This window comes from Haliaeetus albicilla, chromosome 7 (assembly GCF_947461875.1).
Source record: "Haliaeetus albicilla chromosome 7, bHalAlb1.1, whole genome shotgun sequence".
Lineage (NCBI taxonomy): Eukaryota > Metazoa > Chordata > Aves > Accipitriformes > Accipitridae > Haliaeetus > Haliaeetus albicilla.
In genome coordinates, this window is record NC_091489.1 from 11,160,988 (window position 1) to 11,175,244 (window position 14,257).

General features: G+C 46.0%; 2 protein-coding genes across 2 annotated transcripts in view; one reads left to right on the forward strand and one right to left on the reverse strand.

The window, feature by feature from the left end:
• MRPL18 (mitochondrial ribosomal protein L18) overlaps positions 1-14,257 on the reverse strand; it is a 643,474-nt gene that overhangs the window by 397,324 nt on the left and 231,893 nt on the right. The gene's annotated exons all lie outside the window — the stretch shown is intronic.
• The window catches only part of UTRN (utrophin), a 386,688-nt gene continuing 381,682 nt past the window's right edge, over positions 9,252-14,257 (forward strand). Inside the window, exons 1-2 of the mRNA XM_069786921.1 lie at positions 9,252-9,459; positions 10,313-10,476. Coding sequence (XP_069643022.1) covers positions 10,398-10,476 — 79 coding nt within the window. The 5' untranslated portion in view covers positions 9,252-9,459; positions 10,313-10,397. The remainder of the gene's footprint in view (positions 9,460-10,312; positions 10,477-14,257) is intronic.

Consider the following 14,257-nt stretch of genomic DNA (forward strand, 5'->3'; position numbering starts at 1 on the left):
TCAAGGTAGGCAGATTATTTTGATGGCATCTAAGTTAAGAATCGTGATCTTTAAATGTTTCATTTGTGTTTTTGACCTGCTGTAGTTACAATTTATGTCCAAGGAGGTATAAAGGAAGAAATAGGACAAAAAGCCTCCGCTGACCTGCAGTTGTAACAGAGACACATGCATTCTCATTGTTATTATTCATGACTCTTGGTGTAACCGTAGGGTGGAGGAGTTACATTCTTTGGCAGCTGAGGTCTGGGCACTGCTGAAACACAGGACTGAAACAACCCAAAGCTTTTAAGAAATAACAAATGGAGGTAGGTAGTGGAGCACAGGGAAACAGCAAAATGTTAGGACATGAAGAGCTGCCTGTGTGCCCAGAGCTTGCCTGGTTTTCTGGCTGTACCAGCTGGTCATCTCAAAGCTGTTCCTGCTCCCTGCAGACCTTGCCACAAACGCTCCTGGAGGCAGTCTCTCTTGCAGGACATCTACCTCGATATTTGTCAGCACGGTGGGCTGTCGACCTCTCATAACATACATCTCAGAGCCTGCTGTAATACTCTTACCTAGAATATTTTAATAGTTCTCTCTGTTGTATTAAGAATGCCTAATTGAGGCTTCGCTGATCCTTTTTGACAAAGACGACCCCTTTGGGCTCAGCACTGCACTGGGAGACATCCAAGGTTTTGTTTTACTCTCTTTTTTGGAGTGGGACCTCCAGGAGCAGTCATGCACCTCATTCCACACTCAAAATAGCAAAGCTCTTTCTGTGGAAAAGTAAACTCTCCCAGTTCCCGAGGAAAGAAATGCCACTGAATAGTAGCGTGTGGGCTTCAGTACCATGCATATGACAGGGAGGACACACTTCAAAATACAAAAGAAAGAATTTAAAGATGGTTTAAGAAAAAGTTAAAGAACGTGATAGATTGAACAGGAATAAAAGCATCTCTCCTGGCCAGTGCCAGCAGCTTGGCACTGCCAGAGAGGCAGGATTGGCTCCATTGAGAGGGCAGAAACACACAGAGGTATAGGACATAGGGGTGCCTGGCATTGCAGGGTCCCTGGCTCAAATGGGATGTCTGTGTGCTCGTTGAACCCCACCCAGAGTCCAAGGAAGTGTCTCAGGGAGTTTAACACACACAAACACTTTAAACAAACACAGTGATGAAGGGCGGGGGGGGGCAGAAGCCTGCAGGAGTCTTTGCTGGGAACTGTGCTTTTGTGTTTAGTGACTTCAGGAAAACTTTGCTGTGAGCATTTGCATCCCTAGCATGTCGTATACTCGCTGAAACCAGTTTTCTACTGCACTCCCCTTCTTCACATCCCTTGGCAGGACTGTTTCTGGTCTGATGCTGACAGAATGTTGCTAGCTGGTGATTGCTACTTCAGGGCAAGCACAGATGATTTTATGTTTCATAACGAATGTTGTCTTTTTTTTTGTGTTCACGGCATCATATTTCAGACTAGATTTAAACACTGAATTTGCCAGAGCTTGGATATGTTTGTAGTTTAAATATATATTGGTCCTTTTAACAGTAATTACAGCATTTTTCAGATCACATTCAGAGAGTTTTAAAACGTACCTTTTGTCCTGGGCCAGACACAAGTACCCGGTCCTGTACCTGGTAAATGTTTTTAAGATGAGCCTGTAAGTGCTTGAAGCATAAGTGCTCGGATATTATGTTACAATTATGTTATAATGGCATAGTGTAGTGGATACTCTTAAGAAGATTCTTGCTGTCACATGGTTGGAAATTTCTCTGGAAATGCTAGTAAGGCTTTATTTTCTGAAATGCAAAGTCCACGTACGAGTTCTTTCCCAGCAAGGACAAACTCCAGCGTTGCTCCCTTTTCAAATGCTTGGCCTCTGGGAGTCACCTCCAGTTAGATACATCAGTGATGTATTAAGGGTTTTTGTTGCTCCCTCATTTTCTTCTGACGGTAAGTCCAAAAAAGGCTTTTTCAGAGTAGGAAAATTGTTTCAATCATCTTTTCATTCAGTTTTGTGGTCTCTTTCTTCATTTCAGTGATTAAGGACTTGGCAGGGCTGGACTTCTTTTTTGGTTTGGAAGATAGCTTTGGTTTGGAACATCCCAAAATAAATGATGTCCAAAAGTTTCCTCTTTGTCTGCTGTGATTTCAAAGCAATTTTCATGGCTCAGCTCAGGACTGCCTAATAGAAGAAAATGGAGCAATAATTACTGCCTGCAGAGCTTCTAGCACAGCAGTTATTTAACTGGCTGCAAAATAATTTAAGGCACCAGCAAACATCTCTTAGAAAATTTCTCGTTCCGTGAAGAACTGTGTACTTTCAGCCTAACGCTTTTCCTTGAACTGGGCACGTAATTCAGTGGGACGAGCAAGGGCACCATTCGCCATCCTGCCTGTCTGAGGTGTGAAGCTCACCCCTGTCAGTGCTGCCAGGCATGCTGGGTGTCGTGGCTCCCCATTGCTTCTGGAAATCTTATCCTTTCAAACACCCCCAAGTGACTAAAAAAAAACAAAATTAGGGTCCTCATCCCTCTGGGAAACCCACAGGGCTCACTAGGTTCAAACCTCAATCGTGGGCCCAGCTGTGCAAAGCAGACGGAGGGCTGCCCTTACAGAGCAGCCAAAATTTCCTGCTTAGGCAGGGGAAATTTTGCAAGAGGCATCCCAGCACATCAGCAGCACGGGGAGCAGGGCGGCTGGGTGAAGCGGCAGATCTCTGCCCTGCGCCTCGCTGGGGGCAGCCCCACTGGTGCCTGCTCCAGGAGGGACTGGGATGGGGATGAGAAGCTTCAGTCAAGATGATTTAAACGATCAGCTGAAATAGCTTTGACTGTATCTTGTGATAACTGACCTCATTCAGGTTGAATTTTTGTAAAATGAGGGTGAAGATGTGAAGTGGTGCAGAGTGAGATTACCTAGGCAGGGCGGAGATCTACAAATGGGCTTTGTCAGATGCCACAGCTTGCAGAGCGTCTCCTTCTGTTTTACAGGTGTAGCCACAGAAAACCAGGCACTGCAAAACAAACTTATAACTAAAGGCTTCGGTGGGTATAAAACTTTACTTGTGTGGTTTATTCTGTTGACTAAAAAGGACTATTCATTTGTTCAGAATTAAAGATTTGTATACACATCTGTAATGTTCATATCCAATGTTATCACGGTGACTTTATTTTAGTTAAAAGCCAAAATCCTTGTCATTTCAAAGAAAAGAAAAACCCACTTAGTGGTAGGTAGTAATTAAAAGTTATTTAGGCTTTCAGCACATTACAAAACTCTGCATGTTTTGGACATAGGAGGCTAACGGTGGTCTTGAAAGCCCCTATGGAGTTAGTTAAGAGTGGGGCTTCCCAGAGGGTCTGAGGGCAGGCTCACAGTGGCAGGTATGGCAAAACCTGGTCAAGCCTTCTCCTGGCCACAGGCTGTCCACCTGGGGTTGGGAAGCCAAAGGTGCGAGGGTTTGCTCAGGGTGGTGAGAGCGCTGCTACGCACCTTCTGGACTGCAGCTGTCTTGCAGCTGGAGGGATTGATGCCAAAGCATTTCAAGCCTGGCTCTTGCCTTGGTCTTGGTAACCACCCGTGTCCTCGTGTGATTCAGGGAGGTAAAAGCCACGGGCTGCCAAGTCTAGCCTATGGGGGAGTTTAGTTGGATGGAAAGTGTTTAGTAGGTGGGAAAATGGGATATGCCATCCATAGCACATGGTGGTTTTGGGGTCCCAGGGGGTGCCATTATCCCAGTAAAGACATTAATGAATGGTGTTTTCTAGCAGAGGGGGATTTTATTAACACTTATGCAATCTTGTACATAAAACCTTAAATTCTACTTCTAATTAGGGAACTTCTTAAGAGGTCAAGTACAAAGCATCCATGTTAATCATTTAACAGGAAATGTACCTCATCGTTTAATCTAAAGTGAGGCAAATATACGTAAAAAAATGTGATCGTTTTGTGAAAAATTGTTTTGTTTCATTTCTCTTTTGGTTTGTATTCATTACGTATTGGGAGCATTCACAGACTACTAAGGAGCTGCTTTTTAATTTGGTAAGAATAAACTGCATCTTCTCCCACTGCCTACCCTTAAAATAAAAAGACCTACAAAGAAACACCCTTTCCACTGGTAACTATTTTTGCAGAGTGGTGAGTGCTTTCATTTTTAAAGTGTTTCCAAATTGTCTTTGTCCAACTATCATATTATTTCACGCAATAAATAATGCCCCTATGATGGAAGATATTATTTTTTTCCCTACTGCAAAGAGTGAACCGAGTTACTAAAATTAAGCAAGTTACCCAAGTTTCTATGTTGTGTTAACACAGGAATCCTGTTTCCTGTTCTAATCCCTAACTGATAAACTTGCTGAAAAAGTGTACTTACTCTATAATTGTACAACCATTAGGTATTGATGTGTCTAGCCACTAAACAAACCTATGCTGATATATAGCGTAGGCTATTCAAATGAGAATGGAACAGCACTGAAAAAATAGCCATGAGTAAAAGAAATAAATAGAAAGACCAAATAAATAAACAGAAAACAAGGTATGTCAGGAGTGACTTTGACTAACATCTCACACCTGCCCTTGCAGAGAATTGCCTCGTGGTGTTGGCCAAAGGTTCCTGCCTTGCACAGGCATTGCTGTTGTTGATGGTTTTCTTTTTTCCAATCCTCTGCTGCAGTTAAGAGAGTTATGTTGGGAGGGTAAATTGATTAGTGTAATTGTTCATTAATGCACTCTTATTTAATGTACTTTTAGAGGTTATATTCTTCAAAATGATGATAAATTATGGTAGCTTCAATTAATGTCACTGCAGCTAAAGGGATGTCAGCATTTCTATTAATACAGTGCAATTTTCTGGGGTTTTATAATGAAGCTATAAAAAATTGCTGAAACTTAAGATGCAAGGTTCCAGTGTATTTTATGCACACAATATTCCCTTGAATCTGATCTAATTGATAGATGTATCGAATCTAATGAGATAAAAATAGAGTGGAGAGAATCTACCAAAGATACAGATCCCAACTTGTAGAAATGGAAGTATACTAAGGGGAACACACTGCTTTCTCTTTAGGTTAAACAGAAAGAGAAGGACAGAGAACAGTGATGCAGAGACAGTCAGGTGGACCTGTGGTGGTGCAGGTGACAGGCATTTTGCTCAGAGGGCATCTTGTACCCGGGGCTCGTGTATTTATCACGATTGCCTGCTGCCCTCTGCCCCAGTCCATCCCTCTCGTTTTCTGCACTTGGTGGCCCCTGATGTATGGTTAACTCTATGTAGCAAAACGGTCTTGAATTTCTTAAGATAATGTTACAGCGCCTACCGCAAAAGGGCTCTAATTCTTGGAGAAGCTCGGAATGAGCTTACACAGAAAGGTGGCTGAGCTTGGAATAAAAATAAGCAATTTAACATTACAATCAGATCGCAGCCTAATGAGTTGAGGGTAGAAAATGCTATCCCACCTTTCAAAATTGTGCTACAGCTGTTTTTGAGTATTTTAGTATGAGATAATTACTTGAACAACAAAGATAACTCTAAAGCACTTAGATTACAGCAAAAGAAAGGAAAAGGAACAAGCTAACTATGTCTGCCCGGTGTACTAAAGTCTTTCAAAGGTATTGCCAAAGGAGTTGTAGATAAAACCAACCCAAGCTTTTAGAAAAACTTGGTCATTTTCCTCACAAGAGTAACATACAGAGAGAGAATGTTTATTTGATACATCTTTTTATATATTTTTCTCCTTGGATTAGAGTTAATGAAAATAGTAAGGTACTTGTACTAACTGGTTAGTGCCGTACACCAGCACTGAAGCACCAAGGAGCTGTTACTTGAATTCAGATGCTAGTTCTGCAGGAGAAAAAAAAAAGTCTGCTGAGTAACAGCCTGTCCGATCTGTTAACTGAGAGTGACAACACGATGGGCTATGCGGAAAGGGACAATAAAGATACTTACAAAGCAATCCATTTGGCATCTCATGTCTTCCTGAATATGGAATGGTTTTCTGAAATCATGACAAAACATTGATGAATGGGCACATGCATTATTATAGCAGTCAATCTCAAGGTAATGAGAAAAATGAAATTCCTAGTTATATCACAATCCTATCAATTATGAGTGTATTCCAAAAATAGAAATGCCAAGAACAAAGAAAAGACAAGGAGACAAGGTAAGATGAGCTCAGAGTCTCACAACGGCATTGTTTTCATGCGCTAAGGTATAAATTATTTGTTTACTTTGGTCAAAGTTCAAGGGCTCCACATCACAGCCCATTTCTTCACAGTTTCTTTCTCTGTATTCCCCTTGTCTTTCCTTTCTTAATGTTATCCAAGGGCTTCATGGACTTTTCCTTTCTTTTCCTAATTTATTCTGCATTATACAGAAAGGTAAACCGTGCCACACAATCCCCGTGATATTAGCGGTCTGCAGCAACCAAGGTATTTGTAGATGAATGGAGGTTTTAGAAATACAAGCGGGTGGAGACTTTGTTGTTTGACTTGAAAATTATGCTAGTCATTATTTTCTAATTCTCCCAATCACTGAAATACAAAATTAGAGAGACCTAAATCATACGCATGTACAGATATTAAAGATTAGGGTGGTGTTTTTTTTTCCCCTGACGGACTTGTGCCTAAAGACCCAGTTATAAAAATTACAGCCCTTGTGTTGAGAAGCCTACTGTCTAAATAACTAGCTCAGAAAACTCAGGCTTTGATCAGCAGCTCAGTGAGGATTGCTCTGGAGAGAGGCATGTTTGAAACACACCAGGAAAAAAATGCTCTTGCTTCCCTGAGGTGGTGTGCAGTCTCGTTATTCTATTACCCTTCTGCTGGCGCTCTGCAGTTCAAAGAAGGTAATGATGCTACTTCTGTCTAAAACTGAAAAAAAAAAAGGAAAAAAGAGAAAAAAGGAAATGCTATCAGGTTAAACTGAAATGTGTTTCTTTTTGAGAAATAACTCACAAGTGCTTTCAGAGCGAGATTATAAAAATCAGGACCTTGGGCTTACACACAGAGATTTGAAATGGGATATACCAGCTCTCTGCTCCCGCTTATCAGCTTGACTGCAGCTTTTAGCGATCAAAAGTTATTGCTACCTGATAGCGGTCTTGGGTAACCTCTGTGAAGTGACTGATCCCCTCAGTGCAGCCTACAAAAGAAAGGGCTTTCTTCCACTTGGTGTTTCCTTGCATTAGGCAAAGCAATGTGGTGCTTTGGGATCCTCAGGCCCCGCACCGCCGCTAGATAACCCAGCAGTGAGAAATGACAATTTTTGTCTGTGCTGACTCTTGAGCAGGCGCTGGGTTACAGGGGTTGGTGCATCTCTCGTCCTGTTTGTGGAAGACCTGCATCAAAAGCATCTGGCTTACATCTGGATTCTGGGTGGTTTTTCATCACCGGGCATTGAAAATCCAGCATGCAGAGGCGAAAACCCAGGGAATGCCTGGGATGGGGCGGAGAAGCTGCCTGTTCGGTCAAGAGCAGCAAGGAACAAGTGGTGCTCCTCTAACCGCAAACGTTACGTTCCTAGTACAGGTTTATCAGTATAACGTAAACAAATGAGCATAAACGCAGAGCGTACCTTGCCAACAAAAGCAGCCTACTGCTCAGCACAGCCTTACAGTCAGACAGTGATAGGTATCGATATCGGTGGGTTTATAGTGTTAGACACCCATGATCTGCAATTCACAACTTCAGTCATCACAACGCTTCGGACACTTTATTATTATCTCTTTACAAGTAAGAACCATTAATGACTTCCTGCAGTGGTTTGGATTAAGCAGATCAAGCATGAATTAACTAATTTGCACTGAATCACCCAGGAAATCTAATGAATGATCAGAACTAGGCATCTTCACCTTCGGGGCTTCTCCAAAGTGCAGAAATAGATCGCACTATCCGCGAGGCCCTCCATCCTGGGATTTAGAACAGTAAGACCCGGCCCCTGTTACGCATGTACCGCACAGATCAAAGGTTGAGGAAAAAATGTTAAATGCAGTTAGAATTACAATAATAATAACTTACAGGTAGCTTGTTTTGTTTCTTTGAGGTATCCCTATTTTCCTTGGGGGAAATAGTAAAGTATGGGTAAATATCAAAGTTAGCTTAGGCTAAAATACACATAATTGTTGTTTGTTATTGTTATCTGTAATGCCTAGTAAACTCATGAGCTGTATACTGGTCAGAAAAAAAGACTTTCAAAGACAAGTCTTCCTCATTTCATTGCTACCAATTTCTGTTCACCTGGAGGTACAAAATAAGTATGTTGCCAAACCTGGTCTCCCTCCTTTCTTCTAGCTAATAAATCCTGCACCTTCTTTTCTGCAAGCTGCTGGCCGGTATCTGGTTTTGTTGTTAAGGCAGCGAGGTACTCGATGTTGGGAACGCATCTAACCTTGAAGACATTTTGGGTCGGGCGGCTGAGGCCTGGCAGGTAACACTGAGGAGTCGCTCGGCTGCGACGCGTCTCGGACACCGCGAAACTTCGGACCAACGCTCACCCAGGTAAGCAAGGGCCACGCGTTCAGCGGCATACGGCGCAGGGGAGCGAAGAGCGCTCGCCCGAGCAAACACGAGTACGTTCATTCCCAGATGGCGAATGCGGCAATGGATTAAGTAGCGTGAGCTAAATATTTCACGCCCGCATGCGTGTGTTCATACGTAAAAAGCGACTGCAGACCCCCAGCATCCAGCGCAGCACTTTCACTGGCCCACGCTGCGCCTTCCTCGCCCAGCTGAACCCCCCGGGGCTCGGAGCTGCCGAGCGGGACACCCGGCCAAAGCCGACGAGTTTCGGGAGCGCTGTTTCCTGCTGCGAACCGGGCAAACGTCCTCCCCCCCCAGCTCTGTCACGCTCCCTCGCCGTGCCGCTTCCCGGGGAGCGACGGGGCGAGCGGAGGGCCGCCGGAGCCCTGCGCCACCGCACTCATTCGCGGGGCGGGCGAAGGGAAGGAGAGGCGAGGCGGCAGCGCCCAGGTGAGGCCGGGAAGGCCCCGAGGGGAGGAGCGGGGCCGCGCTGACCGCGCCGGGGCAGCCCCCGCCGGACCCGCCGCTCTCCCGGGCGCGGCCCTGAGGGGGAGCGGGGCCGCGGCGGCAGCCGCCCGCCGGCGCGGGACGGGGGCGGGGCGGGGCCCGGCCTCGCCCCGCCCCTCCCCGCCCCGCCTGAGGCCCGCGGCGGGCTCAGCCCCGCCCCTCCCGCCCCCTCGGAGAAGGGGCCGCGCGGCCGGGGCGGCTCTCCGGTACCCGCGGCGCTGCCCCGGCTAACAAAGGGGCGCCGGGGACGAGGGAGGGGCCGCCGCAGGGCCGGGCCGGGCGGAGAAGGAGAAGGAGAAGGAGAAGGAGAAGGAGGGACGGCAGCGGCTCGCACAGAAAGTTGTGGGTCCGCCAGCGCAGCGGCACGGGAGCCGCCGCCGCCGGGGGACGGGGCGCGGGGAGGAGCCGGGCCGGGCCGTGCTGTGGGGAAGCGGGACGGCCTCCCGCCGCCGTGTCCGAGGGGTGAGTGGCGGCGGCGGCGGCGGGTCGCTGGCGGCGGGTCGCTGGCGGCGGGTCGCTGGCGGCGGCTGGCCCCGGCGCCGCTGGGAGCGGGGCTGCCCCGCGGGAAGGCGGCGGGCACCGCGGCTCCGGGAGGGGGAAAGTTTATTCCCCAACTCCGACCCGCTCGAGGCGGGGCGGGGGCCGCGCACCGGCGGCCGGGCGCACCTGCGAGCGGGGCGGGGGCGCCGGTGCGGGGCGGCTGCCCGGCTGCGGGGGTACCGGAGGGCCGGGGAGGAGGTGCGGGCACGCCCGCCCGCCGGGTCAAAATCCCCGCCGGGGGAGCGGGGCGGCCGGGCGGGGAGCTGCCCGGGGCCGAGCGCGGGGCCCGGCCCGTCCCGTCCCGCGGGGCTCGGCTCCCCCCGCCCGGCAGAGGGGCTTCGTGGCTTCTCCCACACGTGGCGGTCACGCCCCCCCGCCGGCGGGAGGAGCACGCCCGCCCTTACCCCCCTCCCAGCTGGCTCCCAGCGGGGCTCCCTTGCTCTGCCCCCCCCCCCCCCTCCCCAAGCGGGGGTGTCCCGTTTGGTGCCAGCCGGGGTCGGTATCTCTGCAAGGGCTGCGTCCTGCCCCTCCGGGGTGCCCGGGTGGGCGTGGGGGGGCCCCGTGGCCCAAGGATGGCCGAAGCTTGGCTTTCGCGGCCAGGGATTAAACTGGCCGGCGGCACCCCTCTGTGTCATCTCGCTTTTTCGGCCCCGTAAGGCGTCCCTCGGCAGGGGCACGGCCGGCAAGCGTCGGTCCCGGCCTGCGCTTCCCACGCGGAGTGACGCCTGGTGCGGCCCCTGGAGTTACGGTGCCTCTCTCTGCTCCCGCCCTGTAGGTGCTGGTGCTGAGCCGGGGCCCTCCATGGGAACCCTCTCCCCGCGGATTTAGGCTGCACCCGTGGCGTTCCCCAGCCGGCGAGCATGGCCCGCGTGTCGGACCAGGAGGAAGGACCTGGCGGGGGACACAGCGAGTTCAGCGACATCATTAAGTCCAGATCAGGTAAGGTGTCGAGAGAAACGGTGTGCGCCTGTTTTCTCCTCTACGCGCAGCTTCTAACATCAGCTTGCATTTTTAAACGGCACGTTTTTCCAACTGGTTTTTTGGCCGTATATTGGTAGTACAGTGAGCGACTGAGGCTGTTCGTGTCAGCTGTCCTACAATTAAGTAATAGTAATTGTAGATCTCGTGGGTTTGGTTTTTTTTTTTGACAGTGTTAGTCAAGTCTGTTTGTTTGGAATCCACCTCCTGCATTATAATTACCTCTGCTTTTGTAAATAACCATGTGCTTAAAGTGCTCTTATGCAACCTAGTGCTGGCAGCTTTTGTGTTTATTCTCAGACGCTGAAAATGGCAACTGTGGCTGCAATACTGTACCTCCTAAAAGTGCATCGCGGTAGTACTCGTGCAGTAAATTAATGTGCTTCCTCCTTAATGTAAAACAGTTGTCTAAGGCTACTTGCTCAGGCATTTCCTCTAGCAAAACGTTCATGTAACAGATCTGAAGGTTATTGGAAAAACATGGGGGTTTTTTGGCTGTTGTACGTTTGAGTCTTCTGAGGCTCTGACGGATGCTGGGGTGGGTAAGGAGGTACCCTCATTTTAGCAGGGGGAGAGTGGAGGCTTTGGAGGCGCAGAAGCGAGTTGTTAAAACCTTGATAGGAAATTGGTCTATGTCCAGAGACTGGATGCTCTCTTCCTTAGCTTCAAAGGCTCTCTTTTCTCTCTTAAACGCAAAATGCTCCTGTTGTCAAAAGATTTTCCTTCGATATCTGAAACCTAACAGTGTGTTTTTTAAATGTTTCATACATTAAAACCTGTAGCTCTTTGGTGGGTGGTGATTTGATATGTTGGTTTACGTAGGATGTGGGTTTGAATCTGGATCCCATTGGTGTTTGACTAGTTTGTTTCTTAGACCTCCTCTTTTTGAGGCAGTCTTCCTCTTAACTGTTGGAAGTGCCATTTATAAAACAGAAGTGTTTGTGGTTTTCCATCTCGAATTCTGTAGTGCTGGTTTACGTTTTCTGCTGTTATTTTGAAACCTCTGGATGTAACTTTATTTGATTATAAGCGTGTAGTCATCACCTCTAAGGGCTTTGAGTTTGGGGATAGCTTGCAGACAGTTTGTATGCATATATGTATGCAAGTACTATGGTTTTATAGGATGTCTGAGGAAACATAGCTGTATTTGAGGTTTTCCTTGGATGAACAAATTGTACAGTAAGTTCTGTTGTTTTGGTTAGGGCAGATGATTGTAAATCTCCTGTTACAACTGCTTTAAGTTTCTTCTCTGTTAATGAGAAAGTGATGTATATTCTAACAGTCACAAAGCTAAAAGGCTTCTGTGTTAAATTAAAAATAGCAAGTGAAGATTGATCTTAAATAATTCATCTTTTCTAAATAATACACTGGTTTGGATCTGGATGTGCAATTTCTTCAAGTTAATTACTGAACTACATAGCTCAGATCTGAACCATTCCCTACAAGTAAACCTGTGGGAGGGATTTCTTAATGAAAGGGCTGAAGTTTCCTGAAGTAGAGATGACAGCAAATTAAAGGCTAGTTGTCAGGACTGTTGAAAAAAATATCGTAAGCTATGCTTCCATTTTTCGTAGATATCTGGAAAGGAGAATGCTAATTTTGATACTTAGAATGGAAAACTGAGTAGTTTTTTGCTGGGAAGATTTCTTTAGCACGGGGATGTTCTTCACAGTATGAGTGACTGGAGTACAGCAGAAGTGTTACCTTATAACTTATTAATATTTGGGGTAGCTAGGGGTCTGTCTGGGTTTTGAGGCTACAGAGAGCAGAACCAGACAAGGTTTAGGATCTCCACTTTCCTTTCTTTTGTCATAGAAAATGGGCTGTTACTCTGTTTCTTGCTACTCTGTCAGTTCATCACCTGCAATACAGGAAATCTGTCACTTTAATTAGAGAGAGCATGCAAATATGCATTTAATATTTTTACTCTTAATAAAGAAAATATAAAAAACATTTCTAGTGGGTGAAAATTTTTAAGTGACTTAATATGTCATAACATTTTTGAGTGCATATTATTCCTGTGCATTTTTAAATAAGAACACTGAAAACAGTTTATTCTTGTAAATAAAAGAAGAGATATGTATAATGTCAGTGTAAAGATCTCTTTCTCTCTGTGCTCACCTGGGCAATTCTCTCTCTGTCTTTTTCAGCATGTTTTTCGTCATCTTTTTGGAACAGATCACCAAGCTGTTGGGATATCGTGGTTATTTAAAAACATTCATCTTCTAAAAGTGATGGTTAAGATACATGGCTAAATCTTATATTTTGTTATAACTTAGAAGAAAATTATCATTTGGAATGCCAGAATATTCCAGAGGTCAGGACTTAACAAAGAGAGGTACTAGTAAAAATGTGTCTAAATATTTGGATACAAATGTAAACTTTAGTCTTTAGCAGCCTGTGGGACTGAACATATTGTCTTTTTTTGTAGTCATTGCTGCTTTAGTAGTTATCTTGCTTTGGAGAACTGGGAAGCAGCTAGAAAGCCATAAAGGTGGCACTGTTAATACAGCGATTGGTTATTGAAAACCTGAGCTTTGATCTAAAGTTACTCTTACGAGACTGCTATAAGACGTAAGAAGTTTTATGGCTGCTCAGGGCTGTGTGGTGCCCATCTACGCCTGTTTTTATGAGCAGAACAAGCTATGTAATTTTTTTCTTAATGACTTGTAATTGGGAAGCTACCAGCGTACCATGTGAAGGATACAGGAGAACTGCAGAAAATCATAATTTTTCTGTAGAGCAATCAAAATCAATTAACAGCAGATTGGATTTCTGTTTGTTGCTTGTGCAAAAAAAGGGTGTGTGCTGCAGGATTTCACAGATGGGCAAAAAGTAATTATGAAAGTATCTACTCCCCCTTTGGGGAGTTCAAACTGAGAAGATGAAGGATAAAACACTTCGAACAGAGATCCCTGTCTGTTACTGATTATATTGGAAATATGTTTTCCTTCAGTGGTCAGAAGGAAAACTTTTCATGAATGTACTATAAGCTGTAGTTGTTGTAAGCCATAAATGCTTGATTAGTGAAAGCAAAAGAGTTGTTGGTTCTTCCCTTTGTCCCCCGCTGCCCCCCCCCCCCCCCGTAATCTCACTTTTGTGACTTGTGATACTAGGAAAAGAAAGTAAGACTTCTTTCCATTGTCCAATTAGCATTTATTATTTTCTGCTTTGGATGTTAGATAGTTTGTTAGCACTGATCTATATGTAGCTACAAGTTATTTTTGAAGATGCATCTTCTGCACTTAGAATAGAATATGATGGTGGCCAAAGCTGCCTTTAAAATAACTGTTGGCTATGGTAATTGTAAGGGAGGCTGCCTTACGTTCACAGAAGAACCAAGCGTCTTTTTGTCCCCCTTCCTCGTGTACCAGCGGTGGGTGCTGATGGCTCTGTGTGTCTGATGTTTAAGGGGTAGGACACTTGTTCGTGGATGGTTATGTTGGGTTTATATATTTATAATTAGCATTTATTTAGCATTATTAGCCTGTGCTGTGCCTGTGCGTCTGTATGATTGCTTGCTATGGAAAAGCAGTTTTCCTTTTTTTACTTCCCTATAGTATGAAGTAATGTGTATGGAGCTGATTTATATCTTCGAAAGGCATCTTGTGCAGATAGGTGAGCATTTTCTCTTTGCAATAGCTTTCAGGAAGGAACGCTGTGGGATGATTGCCTTACAGTGGTGAAAACAGCGCTGTCATCGCAGGGCTTGAAGAACAGATGAGTCTTTGCTATGATTAAT